The 22,331-nt window shown below is 41.7% G+C and overlaps 1 protein-coding gene across 2 annotated transcripts; it reads left to right on the forward strand.

The window, feature by feature from the left end:
- The first annotated feature begins 21 nt into the window (after positions 1–21).
- On the forward strand, positions 22–21,797 carry ZNF410 (zinc finger protein 410). 2 transcript variants are annotated; one of them, XM_018082722.2, is made up of 11 exons: positions 22–244; positions 667–807; positions 4,444–4,649; positions 13,527–13,662; positions 14,380–14,613; positions 14,899–15,090; positions 15,940–16,099; positions 16,406–16,587; positions 19,305–19,394; positions 20,485–20,610; positions 21,163–21,797. In XM_018082722.2, exons 3-11 carry the CDS (start codon positions 4,617–4,619, stop codon positions 21,345–21,347), a joined length of 1,338 nt encoding a protein of 445 aa, XP_017938211.1. In that variant the 5' UTR covers positions 22–244; positions 667–807; positions 4,444–4,616; the 3' UTR covers positions 21,348–21,797. The 2 variants fall into 2 exon arrangements, with proteins under 2 accessions (XP_017938211.1, XP_017938212.1); XM_018082723.2 differs by lacking the exons at positions 22–244; positions 667–807 and adding an exon at positions 3,213–3,277.
- The last annotated feature ends 534 nt before the right edge of the window (positions 21,798–22,331 follow it).

Raw genomic sequence — 22,331 nt, forward strand, 5'->3', positions numbered from 1 at the left:
CCGTATGGGACCTCACGTACGCTTTTCAGCCAGCGAAATTACCTCAGCAGTATTCTGCTGCCGCCGCGGGAAACGCGCTGACTACGCAGGAAAGGCGGAGCGCGGCGGAGTCCGACATGTGACAGAGCGGGGTGCGAGCCCGGGGGGAAACAGGAGGAAATCCTCCAAATCTTGGTGGGCTGAGCTTCGTACATCTCAGCCGCTTTGTAACACCCGTGCCAACATCCGCTGTAAGCGTGGAAAGGTAATTGTTCCTGTGCGTACAGACTTTGGGGAGAACTTAAAAGTCTATTACGTCCTGATGCTGGAAAGGCTGAACATGAAAGTGATGGTAATTGCATTTGTACATGTAAGTTTAATAATAATCTTGGAATAATGGACATGAGTTTATATAACAACATTATATCTGAGTGTATAGAAATGTACACAGGAAAGAACAGAAGATGTGCTAAGAGAAATAAAGCCTAGACTCCCCTTTATATTCAGAGTAGGGCCCCATTATAACCAGATTCATCAATAACCAATCTAAAACACCACTCTCCCCTTCCTCCATGACTAGCCATTTTCACTGTCTCACAGCAAGGGTGAAAAAAAAGTATCATTTGTCTTTTCTTGAATTTGGTCATGGGGCAAATGTGACTGAGTATTCCATTTGTCCTTGATTAGAGAGAAGGATCATGGAGAGGCAGATGTTAATGAGAAAGTGAGACTGTAGGAAATTCCCAGCCAGCCAGTTCTTCTCCCATCAGGGAGCAGTGCTGCTTCACGCACCTGCGCAGGTGATTTGAACCACCACAAACAACTCAGGTAAGTGCTGTGCTACTCCCTCTGCAGATTCCACCAAAATTCCCCAGGCAGTCAAAAAGCAAGTTCTGAAGCAGCCAAACTCATCTGGCCTAGAACGATGCAAATGAAAGGAACTGATGCGCCTACATGTCTCTGTATTTTAATATCTACTCAACAATTTTACATTGTTGAGCTGATGATGAGTCAAAGGACTTCCGAGATTACTGAGGATCTTAATGTAAAACAGAATCAAGCCTAACGATTCAGTGCCCTGGAATTACCGAAATGGCATCAAGAAAAATTGGTTTATGAATTTAGTAGTTCTGCATTTCTGGTTACCTTTGTTGAATTGTGGCAAATGTGGCATGCTGGGATCGTGCCTGTGATAATAAATGTTAAGGAAACTTTCCTGGACAACATCCAGGAGCCGCTCTGGCAGTAACACATGCACCACCTGAGCTGGGACCGAAAGGCCTTCACAGCAGGCATCTCCAGCGAGCGCATGGGTGCCAGGCCTGACTCCCTCCCCACACCACACTCACACTCAGACCAGGTTTCCCATAGCAGAGTCTCAGACATCCAGATCTTTAAAATAATTTAATCTTGGTGCAATAACTAAATAACAAAATAACAGCTCAAGCTGGAACCCTGAACAAAGGGAAAGTCTGGAGGTCCTTAGCTCCTGCTGTGTCTCTGAGTGTCTGGTTACCTGGCTGGGCTGCAGGTCCCTGAGCCCTTTGTTGTGCAAAGGGTTGGCAGTTCATGGCTTCAGGCTCAGGCTCCAGACCCCAGAGCTCACACTGTAGCTCACACTGCTGCTGCACACCAAGCTACCCACACTATATGTATGAATCTTTAAGCTACAAATCAAAATTTTCTGAAAGGCAGTGCAGCCATACTGCACATCCTGGAGGGGCTGGGGAGAGGAAACCGTTCCAAAGCAGTTCACAGGCAGGAGATTACAGTCATTTACCAGGAAGTGACTGCAGGTTTTTGCACAGTCTATCATGGCTCAGAACGGGCTATGCTCCTAGGGAGCCTCAGGAAACCACGTTTTGCCAGCCTCAACAGCCCCTGTTGGGTTACTTCGCTATCACTAGGATTCTCAGTGCTTAGCAGCACCAGCACTGTGCCACGAGCAGCTGTTTTGGCATGGGAGCCAGGAATCACACATGGCTCCAAAGATACGGGCTAGCCATAGGAAAGTTAAAGTTTACTGGACCTGAAGGTCACTGAATCAGCAGATAATGTCAAGACCAGAGGCTGCCAACATCTTCAGGTGCTCTGTCCTGCTTACTTACAGATACCAAAATAAGGCTAATGAGCTAAAACCAGAGTGCAAGTGTTTTAAATTAGTCAGTCCCTTCTTGGTTTTTAGGTACCTTTCAAAGACATGTATGTTTCTGGAATTACTAACTTGGGATGTGTCATTAGTGAGCTACTGTGAACTCTGGAGTTTTCCATCACCAGCTACAAGAATGGACACAGCAGAAAGTCAGAGCAAAGCAGAAACAGAAACCAAGTACTGGTAGGAAACTTGTGTTTCCACATGTGCTATAACTGGACTAATGTGTCTTCCGTGTTGATCTATGTGGAAAAAAAGAGGAGCTGAAGGTTGACCATAAGCTTCCTGCATGATCTTCACCGGTACAGTAACTCTCCATACAAAAAAGAGTATTTGAAGAGGAATCAGGCTGCAGCTGAAGCCTGCAGCCCTGGTGTGGCCTTAAGAGAGCGCAGAGGAAAAAAGACTCCAGGCCAATTTAGTGTATGAGATAAAGAGAGTAGGTCCTTTAATCAGCCTACAGGCTGAGGGAATACACATGATGCACTGCGCACCCAGACAGCAGTTCTACGATTTTGTAATAAGGTCCATCAATCCCAGATTTGTCCACCCCTGGTTCTGCCCAGTTCTGCTCTCTGACATGCCCCTTCGGGAATTGGGTCTGGGGTCTTTGGGACCCCTTCTTCCTTATCTTCATTTTCTTCACAGCATGTACACTCCTTGGAGCTCCTCTAAAGTTCTGGGCTTGAAGGTTGCTGTGTCTGTGTGATATCTCCTGGTCCAGGCCTAGGGTGTTTTTTTGCAATTCTGCCTTGAAAAGAAGACTAAACACGCAACGGAATTTAGAGGGATTGATAAGAAATGGGGTTGGGTATGTGTAACTATTATGTTAAGAGTAAGGGATATAATACAGCTATATTGAAATCTACATTTACTCCACCACTACTTCTAAAATCCACAAAAGCTAAAAAAATCAAAAACTCTGAGGCATCCCGACAGAACCGGGGAAAGCTCAAGCCCAGAGCCGTTCCCCTCTGTCTGTGGGGACGAAGGTAGTGCCGGGCCGGCTCCGGGCGGAAGCGCCGGAAGGCCGGGCGGAAGCGCCGCCCCGCCCCGCGGTCAGCGCGAGCTGGCGGGCCGCGCGCACCCGGGTGGTTGCGCTGCACTTCCGGCGGGGCTCGTCACGTCCGGGCAGCGGAGATGCCGGTAAGGCGGGCGGGGAGGCGGCTCGGCCGCTCCACCGGGACTCGCCGCCCTTCGCGGGCTGCGGGCGCCCAGCGCGCCGCGGAGTGAGGGAAGGCGGCCCAGCTTTCCCCTCCCGCCGCTGGGGCCGCCTCTCACGGCGGCGGCCGGACGCCCCCGCGGGCCGGGCGGGTGGCACCTGCCCGCCGGGCCGCGGCGCTCGCCCTGTCCGCGCTGCTCCCCGGGGGTCCGCCGCGCTTCCCGTGCCCTCCCGGCCGGAGCGTGGTCGGCTGGACCTGGCAGCGCTGGCTCTCGTCCCCTGGGCTCGCTCGGGGCCCGCTGTGCCGGGTGCGAGCTGCGAGGGCAGCGGGGTGGGCGCGGGAGGATTGCCGGGCCCGGCTCGCTGCGTGCGGGCAGGCTGAGTTACCCTGCGGTCGCTGGTGTGTGCTGTCTTTTCCCTCGCGGCAGGCGAAGCTCCCATGCCGCACTGCTTGGTGTCCTGAGTGCTAAAGGAGTAGTTTTAGGTTCTCTTTTTTAACATAGTCAATAGATTGGTAATTGTGATGGAAGGGGAAGAGAACTGTACGTAATTCACTTTCTTGTCCCACCGCCAGTGTCCGAGTGCTTTCCTGGTAGGCAGAAATAGATGCAGCTTGTTCTCATTTTCCCCTTTTAGCCCAAAGAAGAAGCATCATATAGGTATTTATGAAATAGCTTCTGTTTATGTGGACTCACCAGGATTTATCACAGAATCAGAAACGTAAGGTCTCAAATGATGGGAAAAGATGAGGTTTCCTGGTGACAGGTTGTTTGTATATGGTTCCCTTTCGTCAGCAGTTTGGATAATTCCACTGTTTTGAAGGCTGGGAATTCAACCTCCTTGTCTCTTGCATGATTTATGTGATTTGCAGTTGATCCCACAAGTTTCCAGAACAAACAATGCAATTTTCCATTGAAAATGAACGATTGCAAAGGAAATGTGGTAAATAGCCTTTAAAACTTACTTTCATAGTAATTTAGGATGTTATTTTGTTGAATCAATGAAAACAGAAATCCAGGAGCCTTGGTAAATGAGTTTTCCCAGTACCTCAAAGTATATTTTACAGTTACTTGCAACGTGTTCACTTCTTTACGCTTTGCTCTTGCTTTTCAGTTCCTCTTTCTTCATGTTTCGTTTTCTGTTGTTTTAGGTTAAACTGAATATTTGCGCAGCACAGCTTCTCACAGAAGGACCACCACACTGGTTTACACTTAGGAAAATATGAAAATAAACAGGGAGTGTTGTTCTCTCTGAACTAAAAGAAAAAAAATAAATAAATTGTGCCTTGCTGAGGACAGCTGCAGGAATCAGACACTTGAATCAATGTTATCGGATGAGTTAGAATCCAAACCTGAGGTGAGCAATTATGAACTGGGTTTGGTTTCCAGGAACATTTGTGGGCAACACTTAGAAAAAGTTCAATGAGTTTCCTCAGTTTGCTGCTTACATATTAAGTTTTCTAAGTGTTTTCAGTGACATCTTCTAATGCTTCCATGTTTTGATTTGAATGGTAAAAGATTAAAGAATATTGCAGGTATTTCAAGTATCAGCCAATACTCCTACCTGTTCTCAGGTTACATTTTTTTCCACTTTTATAGTGTTCTTTCTGTTACAAGAATAAAACAAATTACCATATTGACTACTTCTTTCCCTTTAAACCAAATTGACTTTACTTGGTTTGGGGGAGTCTGAATTATTCTGTTAGTATCAGCCAGTTCTGTTGTTTAAAGTATATGTGTTTCCATGAAGCAGTTGGCAGAAATGGTAGGCAGCAGCACCCAGGGGATCCTCGTTGCTTGCTGTGAGGCTGCCAGACCATTCCCAGGTCCAGCCAGTGGCACAGCTGAGCATAAATTGCAGTGATGTACCTATGTGCATGCACAGCTGGCCACAAACACATCCTCACATACACAGGTAAAGTACCTCTAAGAGATAAACACTAAAGCATGAACAATAGATTTTTAGTGGACTATAGCTATACCCTGTCATCACTCTACTTGTGCATACTCACATTCACATATGTCTGCCAGGCCTAAAGTCTTTGTGCCCAGGGCCAGGGCTTTTTAGCCAGTTTCCAGCTGGAATCCTTTTGGTTTTTTTCTGGACTATGGTAGCCTACTGACATTAAGTCAACTGGAAGTTCACTAGCAGTGGACTCACTTGTGGGTAGAATATTTAGGAATATGTTCAGTAAGTAGATAGAAGGGACTGCAGTAATCAGGCACAGCAGTGTTCTGACCAGCAACTAGTCTTTTCTCTCCCCTCTGCCCCTGGTTCTTCAGTTACTCACCTTGATTCATCCTTTGATCCTTCCCCTAAACATTGCATAATAAGCTTAACACATCCTGCAGTCTCTGTTTTATTGGATAGTAAGTTTGGTCTTTCCTATGAGACCCATTCCAATTACCAAAGACAGTTATATTTCTTACCACTCAAAATTTCTGGTTGAACCTTGTCAAGATTTCCCTTCAGCAGTAGCCCATTGATCAGTTTCTGAGGCTTTCTGGGTTTGTTACTCTTACCCATAATGTGCTAGATACAAGTGTCTGTACTTTGTTACATTCAACACAGTCACCTGCTGCCTCTGCTGTTTCTTGCCTTTATCTTTCAGGTTAAATGCCATTGGCCAGCTTCCTGTACATTCCCCCATTTAAAAGGTGCAGAGGATTGTATCACTTGGTGTCCTTGCTGTTCTGGTTCTCAGCTTTACCTCTGCAAACAGCTAAGGCGCTAGAACAGAGGACATGATACAACCTTTTGGGAAGTTTGCAAGTCTGAACTGGTTTTATTGAGTCTTGTTTTTATCCCTTTTCAATAAGCAATACAGTGTGCACCTTAAAATGGTACTCTGAAAAGAATTATGATTACATGCTGGTAATTTGTTACAGCCCAGGTGATGGGGTAAGGCATTTGGTTCTTAATAGAGCAGCCAAAGCTCTTCCATCACACTATTCAGGAAAAGTAGCTGCAAATTCATAGCTGTGAGTAGTCTCAGCATGACCTACAAGGAGTTCCTCTCTCTCTTGCCTTGTCGTTGATATCTCATACTTTCTATCATTTTTTTTTCCCAGTTCTGAATGATAAGGTGGGGGGAATTTTGTTACTTCCATCTGCAAATGGGTTCCTCAAATAGCAGCTGTAACTGGGCCTTGTCTTTTCTCTACTTGAGTATGGTATTTGTTAATTAGGCTTGTTTACATAATAGTCCTATTTCAGAGCAGAGTTGCATTTCCTTCCCAGCAAGCCCAGAACAGGAGTTGGCCATTCTCCAGTAGAACAATCCTGATGCATGAAAGCTGCAGTGGTTGTTGCAGAGGACATCCTTTCTGTAAATGCTATCTTCTAAACCATGTTTCTCAATCTTGACCAAGGCTATTTTATACTACAAATTTTGATCCATTTCCATGTATACATGCCCTCTTTTTCTGATTCTGATTACATAAGTTGAGAGTTAACTTAGAACTATTTTGTATTCCTTTGATGTAAAACTGGTAGATATCCATTTTTACACCTTTCCCAACTAGCAGTTCAAGTATCTCTAAAAGTCAGTCCTGATTTTATATCCTCTGGTGAGCCACGGCACTACAATTCTCATAGCCACAGATGTTCTTTCAGATACCCTACCATGTGAGAATGGTATTAATTAAGAGCTAGCTGTATTTGTGTGACATCTAGATAATATCAATCAAAACACTATGTCTGGATTGCACAGACTTCTTTGCTTCTGGTTTTATCCCTAAAGAAGCCATCAAGGTGCCATTAAACATTTAATGCTTGAGTCGAGGTGAATCCTCCTTTAGTAGAAAGTTTTAAAGTTGCTTGGAGACAGTTTGTATGAGGAGGTGGATCTGCTTTTTCCTCTGGTTTCCCTGCCCCCCAGAGCTGTATTACAAATATTCCTCAGGGACTTGATAAGATCTGCACTTTGCATGCTTTAAACTTTCAGGGTGATTTGTTACAATTGCAAGTATTTCCAGCCACCTCCACCACACTGGTCCATTGCAAGGTGCTTTCTGCTGCTGGGGTAGCTCTTAGCACAGTCAAGTGAACTACAACTCTGTTCTACAAATTGAACCAGCTATTGAAAGGGGAGTGAAGAGAGATATTTTAGAGATCCTTTCTCTCCTCTTCAGTGCCTCACAAGGAGAGACTGTTGTGAATTAATTAGTTCCCCAGAGGCTGTATGGCAGGAGGACATCCCAGTTTCTAGCTAGCAAGTCTCCTGCCCTCCACACCCTTCAGCTCCGACCCCTCCTTTCTCCTCTCTCTCTGCTAAATTTTCTTTTGACTTCTTTGTTTTGTAGTGGTTCACTGGTTAAATTTAGAACAGAAATGTTATCGATGAATGGTCTCTGCTGCTCTGGGAGTCTAGTCTAGCTCTCCAGCTGTCCAGTGGGAGGATAGATCTGAACAATAGTACTGGAGAACCTTCTTCCCCTGTCCCTCTCAGCCACTCCTACTTCAACCAAAGCAGCTGCCTAACACTTCGTGGCTTTTGAATTGTCTGTTACGGGACACGAACTTAACCTGATCCATCCCAGATGGCCGTGTTATCATTTGTTTCTGTAGTGGGTTTTTTGTTTGTTTCTTTAAGGATCTCTAGTAGGGTTCTCAGTTCTTTCAACAGATTTTTCTTTGTTGTTTGTCGTGGGGTTTTTTTCCCCTCTCGCATCAGGGACAGATAAGAAGTTTCTCGGTAACACAAGCATTCAGCACTGCTTTCAGTGACAGACCCTGGAATCATCCTGTACAGCCATCTCTTGACCAGCAGGGATGACAATTACTTGCTTAGTGACAAGAGCCAAGAAATATTTTACATTTTTAATACATGCAGTGTCCTCATTACTTACAGAATTTTCAGAGTTATGTGGTATTTCAAAAGAAGTAGTTAAGGAGGGTATATTCAAGATGGTGATATGGGAGAGCTAAAATAAAATCCTTTATAGCAAGATGCACCCAAACTTTGCCTGTTTTGTCCCTCCAAGGCTTATAGGTTCTCCCTGTATGATTCATGTCTGGCCCATAAAGTTTGAATCTCTAAGTCAAGAATGTCCTTTTAGAATATTAAAATTTATTTCAAATTCTAAGGGATCTCTTAGCTATAGAGCAAAGCCTCCTCCATTTGTGTTCTGTTAATATTCTGTACATTAAGTTCCCCTGCTGCCCCAAGATGACCTGTGTGCTTCATTACAGATTCTACTATTTTGATCATATTTGCAGAAGGATCAGTCTCCTCCTTATGTAGGGATTTTACAGTCACCATCTTGGGAATACTTACAGCCCATCTGGGGCCTGTTTGTGATGCCAGATGTTATGTGGTGATGGGATCTGCCAAACTGTAGCATCCACAAGATTCTTCCCTTCCTGGTCCTTCAGACATGAGACCAATGGACTGTTCCCAGGTACACACAAAAGTGAGGCTGAGCCTGAACTGCCAAAAATGTGCCCACATAGACGGTACAGACATCTATGGCTATATGGCAGGATAGTGCTTTTAGTGGCACTCTCAAACACAAATGGCATTCATGTAGAAAAGAAAGACTACAAATGGCCTAATCCTGTCCCTACTTATCAGGTAACCAGGCTGGAAATCTGCTAGCATATCACATATATGTCCTCACTTGGCTGACATGCATGTTCCAGTCTCTGCCAAAACTCGAGTCCTTCTGGTATCCGTCTCCAGGCCTTGGGCTTTTTAATTCAGCCTCTGGCCAGGATCTTGGGTTTCCAGGTTGTGGTTTCCTCTATTCACAGACTAGTTCAAAGTGAAGTTAACCAGATGAATGTACTCAGAAACTATTTAGAAGCAAAAAGCATTTGAGAAGATGGGCTAGACCACAATGATGAGACAGAGCAGCAACCTGCAGCCTGCTAGCATGTAGTTGACCCATATTATCTCCCATCCCTGTCTGTTCCCAATGGTTGTTTTTCTCCTGTCTGTCTTGATCTCTCCCTTTGGTCCTTCCCCTAAACATCCATACATTTTTTACATTTCCAAGGTCTCAACTAAAGATATCTTAATAAGTTTTACCCAGTCCCAGAATTTCCCCCGTATCCCATAAGAAGTTTGCTCTTGGCCTGTGAGATGTGTTCTGGTAACCTATGATAATACTGTTCGTATTCCTACAAAGTTTCTGGTTGAATTTTTTTCAAGGTCACACTCAAGTTGTTCCTGTAATGGCCCCATCCATCAGTGTCCCAGGAGTTCTGGATTTTGTTACTCTCTTATCGGCAGTTTGTTAGAGCTTGTGTATCTGTGCTTTTAATTTATTACCTCTGCTATTCCTAGACTTCTGTACTGAATAGCCAATTACCAGATACCCTTATAATTTCCTATTTGCTTTCAGCTGTAAAACCATATTAAAAGAAACTTTAAAAAGTATGACACAATGTTTGTAATGAGTTCTTTCCCATATTCCAGTTGCTGTAGTTGTCCACAAAGGTATTTAATGATTTTGAACAGGAAGGTTTATGAAAAATCTGTCAAGATAAAACTGTAGCATGAAAACTTTTATTTTCTCTGAATTATTTGATGTAGAGTTGGTGATTGGTTTGCTTTAGTTTATGTGAAGGTTTTTTATTCCAAATTTTAATAACAAGAATGATTTGCATCCTTTTGTTTCCTTCTGCTTTATTTGCCCCCTTTTAATACTAGTTTGTTATAACTTTACGAAGCAAATTAAAAGGACCTCTTTACTTCTGAGAATCTGTTTGTGGCTGCTGCATTTTGCTTTTCCCTAGTGGCTTAATGCTGCTGTGTTGAAGTGGAAGTTTTAAAGCAAAGCTTTCCTTCTGTAGGAGGCAAGTTTCATCTAGGTCTTTTTGTATGAAAATAAAAGAGTCCATAAAACAAGTGTTTTATGGTAGAGTAAGCAGCAGTAGGGCTAATCAACAGCTTTGAAATTAAAGACAATCCAGTAATTTAGAACTATCTTACCATTCACAGTTTTTAGTCCCCTGCTTCTTTCTTCTAGTTACTCATTATTCCTAACTCTCCTCTTTTTTTACCCCGTTTCTGCTATTTTTTTAATCCTAAATTAGAATGCATGGGGGAGGGACTGTCTCTTATTGCCTATGTATTTTTTTGACCACATAAAAATAATTCTCTCTTCTTACTGGGTCCTGTGGATAATCTTAGATATAAGATGAAACAATTCTAACCTTTCAAAATGCAGCCTGGCTTGTGTCATAGTTCAAATGGCATATTGCCATCTGAATGACTTCAGGACTTAATTTGTACCTTCATAGTTGTCAGTGATGACAGGCTGCTCCTAAGAGAGGATGGGCAGGGAGCCAAGGGTGATCCCAGCCCAGGCAGTGCCCTCACTGACCAGGGTGCAATACTGCAGCACCTGAGCATGGCAGGCAGAGACAGATGCTGGAATCCACAGCCCTGGATGAGGGAAAGTGATGAACCAGGTCCAGAGTCTATCCGAAGTCCAGTCAGGAGCAGCATGATATGGGGCTGGAGACACAGGAGACAGGACACCCAGGAGACAAGGCTTGAGACAGGTAAACCTACAACACAGCTCAGGAATGGAATGAGTAACCCAGGCTGAGCTTAAAAGGAGCCCCTGGAGAGAGAGTGTGAGCATCCCAGGTGAGACTAATCAGAGCTGTTAAGGCTTCAGGGTTCTGACAGCAGTAACTCTTTGAGGTAAAGCTGTTCGAGGAAGCATCAGTATTTCTAATGTTTTCATGAGAGGAAATAAGCATAGAGAAATCAAAGCACAAACAATTAAAAAGTTTTCTTCACAGTTTCTTTGATTTAACAGGCTTTGTCATGGTGTAGGAGAAGCTTAAAAAACTGATATTTGCTACAGAAATGATTTGGAATTAGGTGCTAGTAAAAAAATTAAGTACTAAGACAATCACAACACACAAAATAAGAATCAAATTATTTGTGACTGTTGGGTTTTAATCACAAACATACCATGGGCACATCATGCTTTTTTAGTCTCTTTCTTTTGACATTGATGAACCATCTCACTGTACAGACAACTCCATCTGGGCTCTGTGTGAAATTTCCTTCTACATGCCAAAGACAGAGGAACTTTGCTACATACAGTTGTTTGCTAGACAGCAGCAGAATCAGCAGAATGCAGGATCTTTATGTCAAGGGGTTTCCTAGAGGTAAGGAATAGTGACTTGAGGACTAAGTTTATGGTGTATTGTTATTTTCCATATTTCTTTGTTCTATGTTTTTTAAAAAAATTTGAGGGTGTGAGTATAGGAGTTAGTCTGTTTGACAGAACTTGTAAGCAAATAAATAGATCCTACATACAGTTTTTGAGCAGCATTTCTGCTGAAATGCAAAGTACGTGTCTTGGTATGTTACAACTGTGTAATACAATTGTGTGTTACAGTTGTGTGTTACAACAGACCCTTTCTGGTCTCCAGAAGTTTAATTCCATGCAGGGGAGGGATTTGAGACTGTGCTTACGAAAGCTTGTACCGTTCACAGAATTTGTTCGGTCCATTGCAAAAGTTATCTCCTAACTCCCAGCAGCACTTCCTTTGTTAAATCAAAATATTTTAATATGGAATGCTGTGGCACTTGCAACATAAAAAAGAGAGTCTTATTTCTGTGTCTATGCCTTTGAGGTAGAGAGTAGTCCAGCATTACATCTTGTACTGTGACAAAAGCTTGAGATGTTGTAAAGGGGACAGAATGAATAAACAAGGCACATGCTTTGCTGCTATGAACTTGGTTAAATAAGGGAAGACTTTCAGGGGCGAGAAGAGGCGTTTCTCTGACTTCCTGTTCCTTTTCAAATGTCAGGTTCCTTTTTATAACTTGAGATTTTTAGGAGTTAGGCGGGAAGTAATTTTTGCATTGACAGAGCTGACTGATGTTAAGAATGGCTAAATCTGTTGCATGGAATGCTCTGGGCCCATCAAGAAACATGAGGGCAGCTTTTCAATTCTGATCTTAGATCCAGCCACTAGTGAGGTTTAGTACCTGTTTGAAAAGAGTTGCGTGCACACAACACACAGAGTACAGATGTGACTCCAAACAATGCGGCACCAAACAGATGAACACTGGCAGAGTGCTCATAGCTTTACCCACATAAACACAGGCAGCACAAAATGCCTGATCCTGTATTCAAGGGTTGCTGGCTAGAGAAAACCTTCACGGATTTCTTTGGGGTATATCCCATGCTGTTTTTTCTGCTTGCCAACTAGTCTGGAGTTCATTAGCATATGACACACACTAGAAACTAGAGACTAGTGTGTGTCACTAGAGACCCACTCTAGAGAGTGGGATCACACAGGGAGTACTTAGGAGTGGAGTTTAAAGAAGACAGGATGGAGTGTGATGATTAGGCTGCACCAGACAACTGAATTGACCAACTTTCTGCTTATATGCAACAGGCCACTTTTCTTTATCCTCCCTTCTCCATTTTCCTGTGTTTGTTTTGCCCTGATCCATCTTGATCCCTTCCCTTTCCTGCTCTTGGTCTTTCCCTTAAACAGTACAGTAAGTCCTGTACAATCCCCTAAATCTTTTATCCAGTCCCAAAGTCCTCCCCAGGGAATGCACCTCAGTTTAAGTCCTATAAATCTTTATGCAATAGTTTCCCTTATTTTGTGTAGTATTCTGGAGAGGATTTCTTCTGTTAATCCCTGTAGTAGTCATGTTGTTTGTCCATCTTTGATGGTTTTAAAAGTAGCTGATTGGGACGGATAAGGCTCTCTTTGTTTGCCCCCTTGTCATCCCAGCCTTGTTTCTCTGATCATTATATGCCTATTTTGAATAGCCATAAGCTAGACATCTTTGTAACCAGTCTTTTGATTGCTTTTTTACTTTAAAAAAAGCTAACTTTCATTTAAGGATTTAAAGACAATGATTTGAAAAATACCTGTACCAAAGGCTGAGTGTGGAACACATTTACTTGAAGGGTTAGAGCATAGTAAAGTATCAAGTGGTAAAATATAATTAAAAAGGAACATAGACTAAATAGTCTTCAGGTTAGTCTGCAATAATCCAGAGATGTTTATTGTACGTTAAAGAAATGAGAATTTTTTAGGTATTTCAGAGATAACAAATACAAACAATTCCTTCTTTGTCATTAATGGAAATTGAAAGGCTTTCATTTACTTCCATGTGTTTTCCTGGGATTATAGTCAGTGTCTCCTACAAGATAGTTGGGACTACTGGACTGACTGAGTTTAGTACCTTTTTAAATTATTTGTGCTGCTCTTGACCTAATCTTCAGTATCTTTTTTCAGCTGCTGGTTCAGTTTGTTCAGAATACTTCTATTCCACTGGGGCAAGGGCTGGTGGAATCGGAACCAAAAGACATCACCTGTCTTTCCCTCCTTCCTGTTACTGAGACCTCAGAATGCAACAGACTGATGTTGCCAGGTAAAATCTATGTGGCACATCTTTGTGACCCTGCCCTTCATACAGCTATGTTTACTGCACCACTCTGGCCCACTGCCTCTTGCTGATAAGACATTCCAGGGATGGAGGAACAAGTTCAGAAGGGTGGCTGAAACTTCTCATTTAGTTGGACTGGTTAGAAACTTACTTGCTCCTCCATTCTCTCTCAAGTTCTATTTTTTTCTAGAAAAATAACTTCATAGATATCTTTTAGTCTGTAAGGTAAAATAAACACAAGTATCCCCAAAAATCCCAGGGCAGTGGAAAGGATTCAAAAAGGTTTATTTTGGAGGCAAGGACATTAAAACTTACAAACTTCACAGTGCTGCAAGACAGCACCGAGCCTCAGGGGAAAGGCAAACTTCCTGCTTCTGGGCTTTATCATCACTAGTCCCCCTCCTCCCCCGCCCCCTGACTCTCCCCGGGTCACAACGGCCCTGTAACATTTCTGTAACTGTTCTCTCTCTCTCTCTCTCTCCTCTCATTTATCAGAGAGAGAGGCTGAGCAGTTCCCTTGGTATGCAGGGGTGAGAAAGCATTGAAACTGCCTTTGAGAGAGTTACCTTTTAGGCAGAAAGCCTTCCTAGCGAAAACTCTGTCTCCTTGTAACAAAATCTTCCGGAAAAAAGGGTATTCTATCCTCACATAGTCCTAATGTATTTATACTTTTATTTACTCTGGTTTCACTTCCCTCACTAGATGATGAAAGAGATCTCACTTCTCCAAGTCACACTAATCCTTCCAAAGATGTTTCTTCATCTGCTGTCTTGAGAAGTCTCCAGGTAAATGTAGGCCCTGATGGAGAGGAGACAAGGGCACAGAATGTACAGAAACCATCTGAACTTCTGTCAACTCCAGAGACTTCTAGTTTATTGCAAGACCTCCAGCCCAGTGATAGCACTTCATTTATTCTTCTCAACCTAACAAGAGCAGGTAATTCTCCTGTTTGTCATTTGGCTGGATATGTCTCAGCAGAATGCGGGAGATACAACTGTGTCCCTGCTGCTTATGAAGAGGAAAGATCATGAAATTTGCTAGGCATTATTGGATATTGTAGGAGCATTTAGTCATTAACAGCTTTCTACAAGGTAGAAGTCAGTGGAGACTTTTTCAGTGCAGCTGTGCCATCTATGCCATGAACACCAACCTCTGAGAAGCAAAAGAAATTTCCCTCTGTTGTATTATCCTTCTGTTTCACAAAGTTGTCTTCTTTTCTAGGGCTTGGATCTCCCGCAGAGCACTTGGTGTTTGTTCAAGATGAAGCAGAAGATTCTGGGAATGACTTTCTCTCTCATGATAGCACAGACAGCAGTACCCCATGGTTCCTTCGAGTGCAAGAATTGGCCCATGACAGTTTAATTGCTGCCACTCGGGCACAGCTTGCAAAGAATGCCAAAGCAAGCAATAATGGTAGGAAATCCCCAGATTGTGTCTTAAAATTTGAATGTTCCATACAAGGTCCCTAGTTTCAGGTTGTTTCTTCCTCTAGTTCTTTCTTGCTTTTAATCAGTTCTGGCATCTTCAAATCATCAGTGACAGAATTATACAGGACAACTGTGGTTTTTTTCTGCAGTATAAAGAGGCTCTTAGTTTTTTTCTGAGGGAATGAACTTTAGTGGAGCCAGCTGTTCCATTTTAGTCTACCTGTCTTCTGGTACATGTAAAGAATATCTTCTTTCTCACTGCAGCTGCTTGTTTTTCAACTTTTGTTTTCACTTTCAGGGGACTGTTTTTAATGCATACTGTAAATGATACTTTCTTTTTAGCTCCACTGAGTTTGGAGATCAGTTTTCTGGAGAATACATAATTGGATTTAGTCATATGCTTTGGGACTTAATTATTTTAATAAATAATTGCAAACAAATGCAGTATCTCTTATTTTAGCTAAGGTGTTTTTAAAAAGAGTTATCCTGGCTGATACTTAAAATTGATTAGTTGATATTCATGTAGAGACCATTTTTACAATTTATGGTGCATTAGCTTTCTTTTCTTTTTGTGATAAGCCTGATTTGGTAGTAGCTGGTCTGATCCAGATGGCATGTTGGGAGTAGTTTATGGGCCTGGTAAGGTTTGCAAATCTTTGTTTGATCCCTGTTACGGGCTATGCAGCAGCACGTAGGACATGCTAAACAGTTAGTAGCCAGACACCTACCTGCTTTACAATCCTGTATCATATATGATGCTGGTTTTTCTATTAAATTTGACACATGACAGTAACCTGTAAGGTTTTTAGATTTTAGTGGGCTTTTTTTTTTCCAGGTGAAAATGTTCATCTTTGCTCAGGAGATGGGCAGCCAAAAGACTCTGGCCCCATTCCTCATTTATCTCGTGTGGAGAGGAAGCTGAAGTGCACAGTTGAGGGCTGCGATCGGACATTTGTGTGGCCAGCTCACTTCAAGTATCATCTGAAAACACACCGGTGAGCAGAGTAAAGCTGTATGTTTTTATGACTTTGAAAAACTGTGCTCTGTATTTGAGATAATGTTAGGTTTTGACATCAGAAAGCTGTGAAAACCTGGTATTACTCTTACATATACTAGGCCTGTTGGTTGCTTTATGTTGAAGCACTTTGACCAGGTTTAGATTACTTTTGCAGGTCCTTGTTCAGTTTAGAATATCTGTATTTTTAACAGGTGCTCATGTTTAATAAAAAAAAAAAGTGTTCATGAAAAAATACATTGTAGTATTGTAATGGTAATGAAACAGCTATTTTGTTGCTTTCCAGGAATGACCGCTCCTTCACCTGCCCAGCAGAAGGTTGTGGGAAAAGTTTCTATGTCTTGCAGAGGCTGAAGGTGCACATGAGAACTCACAATGGTGAAAAACCCTTTGTGTGCACAGAGCTAGGCTGTGGCAAACAGTTCACAACAGCTGGAAATCTGAAGAACCACCTACGAATTCACACTGGTGTGTTTTAGACCTCACCTATTTGTGATCTGCAGAGGTGGAGCCTGAGGAATAAACCACTTCCTCCTTGTCCTCAAACTTTTGAGAGTATTATGTTGTTTACCTTTGCCCACCATTAATGTCCCTTTTCTGTCAATTCACATTGATCTATAGGTCAGATAAATCAACTGCTTACCGCTTTTACTATCCTGCATAGTTTCACACAGGTTTCACCCTTCAAATACTGTGTGGTGATGCTGTACTCTGCTCAGACCCATGTTCTGAAGATTCCCTCCCCCTCCTCCAGTTGTGTGAAGGAGGGAGGGGTGTGTGTTCTTACGGGGGAAACCAGGCTGTTAGAAAGGGAATAGTTAGTGAACGTGACTTCTGTAATTGTGTTTTATTAAGAAGCTAATTGAAATTCCTCAAAGGCTCAATAGCTTAGATATTTCTCCAGTGTGGAATCCTTGTGGACACTGTTGTAGCTGTACTGACATTTGCCTGACTCTGAGTAGCTTGTGTTACTTATGCTGCTTATAGAATGACATTTGGGACATGTAGGGAAATGAGGAATACAGTGAAATGAGTAGAAAAAATATAGTAGCAAAGAAAACTAGAAAAAAGCATTAATTAGAAAAGAGCATTTTGGTGTGCAAACTTCTCTGTTTGTGCTAATGCTAATTTGGGATGTTCCTGTGTGCTGGAGCCTGTGTACTTTCAACTCATGCTCAGCTTTTTATAGTTAATAAAACGAGGCCCTTTATTTCATATGCTGTATTTTATACATGGTTTGTTTATGCTGTCTCCTCTGCAGAATTTGATCCTGCCTTGCCAGTATTTTTAGAAGTTGGTGTAGCAGCCAAAGTCTTGAGAACAGCATGAAGTACTTTAAGTGGTTTTGTCCTAGAAAGTTGCTTGAGAGAGGCACACAAGTTACTGCTGAAATGACCAGCAATTTAATAGTTAGCAAAGTTCATAGCAAATATTCTGGTGATTTTGTTTAGTTTTTTGAAGCCTCAAGGTTATCACAACACTCAAACAAATGGCCCAGTTCAAGCTTCTTGGAATATTGTTAGAGATTGCCTGATGGCCTAGGAAGGTAGCATTGGATTACTGTTGGTTAACATTTCAAAATAACCTTGGCAACTGTGAGAGCACAAGGCCTCTCTGGTAAAATGAAATCACAGATTATGTGGGCTGCCAGCAGCTGTTTATGCCTTCTGCCTTACTTAAACATAGCCGTATGGTTTTAGTTTGTAGACACACATGGTAAAAGGTTGCTATTTTAAAGATTATGCAGTCTAGCTAGAACACATAGTTTGGGGGCAGATGTTGGGATGTAGTTAAAAATTATATATACCAATAATAAAATTTTGAATGCGTAGTAACAGCAGCCATAGTTTTTGCAGTTTTCTTTTGCACTTAAAGCTCCCAGCCAAGGTGCAGGATAAAGCTAATAGGCCCAGCTGATACATGCACAATCCTCCCTGAGTGTTCTGCAACCAACAGAGTAGTAGCTTCTGGAGGAATAAATAATAACTTTCTAAACTGCAAATGGATAATATGCCATTAGGAGTTTGATCATACCAAATATGTTATAAAACTGCAGGTGTAAATAGATAAAGAGTTTCTTATAGATGGAACTGTGTGCAGTTACTTTAGTCAATGGTATTTTTTCCTTCTTTCCAAATTTTAAATATTTATAACAAGCCAGAAAGTACAATCAGTGTTTGAGACTCTGCTACATATTTCAGCTTTGTAACACCAATTGGAACACGCTGTGTTTTACTCAGAGCTGTCGAGTGCTATCGTAGATAAGAAACTAATACATGAGCCGTAGGGAGAGGACTTCTAAAGGCAAAACCACAGTAGAAACACCTTTAAAAACAAGTTTACTCTGAAAGAACTTTGTATATTTTCGACAATAAAATAGTTTAAATAGCTTGCTTAATCTCCTGTGGTCTTGCTATTACTCTTTAGAGGGGTCCGGTTAAAGACTTGAAATCATAGTGTTAAACATAGTATATCGAGTTCTGTAGTGGATGTTGCAGGCAAAAGTTATCTCTAGCATTATTTAAGGCTTTATTAAGAGACTGTTTAAAACAGATTAATTAATATTGTGCTGCACTAGTGTAGTGACCTTCAAATTTACCATCATTTAGACAAATCAAAAATAGCTGTGATATAAAAATAACAAATTTCAGCCTATGAGAACAAATTGTGCCTTGAATTACAGTTCCTCCACATGTAAATATAAACAACTGACACAGGATTTTGGCAAGTTTAGCCTGATCTGAAATAAAGTATAGGATATGATAGGAAAATACAGTTTATGGGATTTTTGGCACTGAGAGGCAGAAAGGGAACAGGATCCTGGGAGTGTGTGAAGCAGAGAGCTGGTTGTTGAGAACTACATATAGAAGATATATCATCGTTCAGGTACTTTTATATTACTCTATTGGTATTTATATACTTTGAAGATCTACTTAGAAACAGTGGTCCCTTGCTTCACTTTCAGTGGATTATGGTCTAAGAATATTTTAAAATAGTACCAGTGAAAGCTGGTGAAGAGAATGCTTTAAAAGCCTTAGGAAGCATATATGTAATTTCAATGGAACTCTGACACACATAAAGCCAAAAGGGATAATGGAGTGGAGATGTCCAGGCTGTTCTCAGGGACTTCAGCAATCAGATTAAGTTGTAATCCCAAAATCTAAGAATTTACTTTTCCCTTGTAGGGGAAAAACCCTTTCTATGTGAGGCACAGGGATGTGGTCGCTCCTTTGCTGAATACTCCAGCCTTCGGAAACATTTGGTTGTCCACTCAGGTAAGAGTCTTCATCTGACACTCTGTGATCTCTCTGAGAAAAGATCTTTATTGTAGGACATTGATTTGATTTTTCTTAAGAAAAACCCTGTTTTTTATGGAACTTCTGGTCATAGTGTTTCATGACTTACCTTTTGTGGTGCCTGTAGCCCATACTCTTTAATCTTTTAGGTTGTTTCTGGTTCTAAATTAAAATTATGTTTTTTAAATTATTTTAAAAATTGTTCCTAAAATGTCATGATCTTGAATATCTGTTTCATAGCTGCCATTTTCTTATTTAAAAGAGAGACTCTATATATTAATTACAGCCATTTGAATCTGAAATCTCTCGTGAGTGGCTTTCTGCCATAGGTAGGGTTTTCCTTTATTTTTTTCCTACTACATACTTAGATGGAAATGTATTTTGCAAGTGTTTCAAAACTTCTGCCTTCTGTTTTAATTCAGCTATCTTAAATATCATCAGCACATGATGAATATGGTATGTTTGTGGAAGGGGAGATATTATTGTGGTAATAACTTTTGGGATTGAGTTTTCCATGCTTTTTCTTTCCTCTCTCCTTGGCTTCCATGCCACTGAGCTGACAGCTTTGGACAGCATACGGAGTGTATTGTGAAAATGATAGACTGCTGTGTAAAATGGAAATCCTGTCATGGTGACAAGTCATCATCACGTCTCTGCTCAGTAATGTAAACCAGATGCTGCAATTCATTGTGTGATGGCAGGAGATAGCTTCCTTGCCTCTGCTTCCTTGCATTTGGTCATTTTATTCTAGGTGTAGGACAGCAAATATTTCCATGTCACTAAGTGATTTGAAATAACTTGTTCCCTCTCATAAATCAGACTTGAAGGCTTTTTGTTACTTCAGACTTGAGTTTTCCAACAGCTGGCAATACTGATACCTAAAACTCTTCTGTTCTAGAAGCTTATTGCTCTCCAGAAGACAGGAATATTTCTCATTTGTTTTTTACTGATAATTAGCACCAGTGGTGTTAACTGCCATTTCAAAACAGTACTATTAGTTTTTTGGTTGATGAAGTCTTTACTCCCAATTTGGTAATTCATGGGATATTTTTTCCCCTTCTACTCCAAGGAGTGAAGCCCCATCAGTGCCAAATTTGTGGAAAGACGTTTTCCCAGAGTGGTAGCAGAAATGTGCATATGAGGAAACACCACTCCCGAATTGGAGCAGCTGGCAGCAGGGAGCGAGAACAGCCAGGTAAGGAAGGGAGCACACTCACTGAGTGTGCAGGAAAAAAAATAGGGGATGGTCTAAGAGAAGGGAAGATGTTTATCCTGAAAATATGAGACCACAGGCCAGTAAGAAATACAAGTCTGTTCCTCTTGGAGATGAGGATTGATTGCTCACCCTCCACTTTTCTAGGACAGGAGACAAAGGTGTATTTCTGTATTGTGGTCAAGGAGCAGATATGTTTATTGTTTTCAAAATTAACATGGATCTAGTTGGGGTTTTTTACATGGATTTTTTTCCCCTTGGTTATATATTCTTATAAGCAGCCTGGGTTATTATGCAAAGTGAATTATTTAAAGAGAAAGCCAATCCTGCATGAGATCCTGCCATAGTAAGGTTCAAAAAAATAAACATAGTATTTTCCATCCATTAGAGCTCTGAATGCTCAAAGAGTAGGAATGGGTAAAACAGGTGTCTAGGGAAGAAGTCCTTCTGACTTGAAGGGGGGCATGGATTGTATCTTATGTTGCAGTACCATTACATCATGAGAATTTTGTTTTTCCCTTTTTTTCACAATAGAGTCACTGATGGGTAGCAGTTTGCTGGAAGAATCGACAGTGCATAGTAAGAGTATCATGTCCATGAACTCTCAGCCCAGCCTTGGTGTTGAGTCTCTGCACCTGCCAGACACTGAGTCTATTATTGGAGTAGAGGAGGGTGAGACCAGCTGCTCCTTTTTCCGCCCTCTTATATGTGGTGACTGAAGTGGGATGGATCATTCCTCCTAGAGGCTCACCAAACTGCAGTGGATGAGTGAACCTTGTTTTAACTGTGGATGGAGTGGGTGGGTAGATGGAGGATGATCGTAAAACTGGAGCTGGAGAAGATCTGCTGGACCAAGTTACTCTTGCAGAGCTTAAAAGGTGAAATCTGCTGCTTAGGTGTCATTTAACCCATGTTGTGGAATGCCATTTCAAAAGTGCTCATGCAGTCCATCTCCTAAAGCCTAAAGTGTTTGTTTTGCTGGAGCACCTAGGAGCCCCAGTTAAGGACCAGGACCTCATTGTGCTAGGCACTGTACAAACATTCAGTATCTTGAGCAACAGACCTTCCTTCCATCCTTTACCTTCAGAGACTATATTGTAATACATCCCACTGTCAGAAGCTGACTTACTATCTGAAATAAATGTACTACTTGATATCATTTGGTTACATACGCTGTGTTCTTTTACTGCTTTTCCCAGTCACTTTTTCCTCCAAAATCTTTTTGGTATATCAAGCTCTTTAAATGAGTCTACTATGTGGTGTTTTGAATTTTCTGTTAACTTAAAAACTTTCTTCAGAACCAGCATTACTGAAAAAGCAGAGTTTTGCTAAGGTACTGTGTGTCTATAATAGCTTCTATGCAAAGAGAATGCTTGGAATTTATATTGGTCCCTTGCTGAATGGAAAGGTAGTGCTGCTGCTAGTAAAGATCTTGTAACCTGGAGGTTCCTGCAGAAGCTCTACCAGGTACCTGTCAGTTGAGGTCTGATGCAGTGCATTCAGCTAGGTATTGATCTCTGTAATGTAGCAGCATGAAACCCCTGGGCCACAAATTCTTGGATTTAGTACTTTGTTATGATTAAAAATGTCACTATCTCAGCTTTATATTTTATCTAATGTGGTAGCTCTTACAGGTACTGTATTTCTGATTTGATGATGCAGTTGCATTGTTACAACTGCAAGTGTAACAGGAGAAAAGGATT

This window comes from Manacus vitellinus, unplaced genomic scaffold, assembly GCF_001715985.3.
Source record: "Manacus vitellinus isolate BGI_N305 unplaced genomic scaffold, ASM171598v3 scaffold_6_pilon, whole genome shotgun sequence".
Lineage (NCBI taxonomy): Eukaryota > Metazoa > Chordata > Aves > Passeriformes > Pipridae > Manacus > Manacus vitellinus.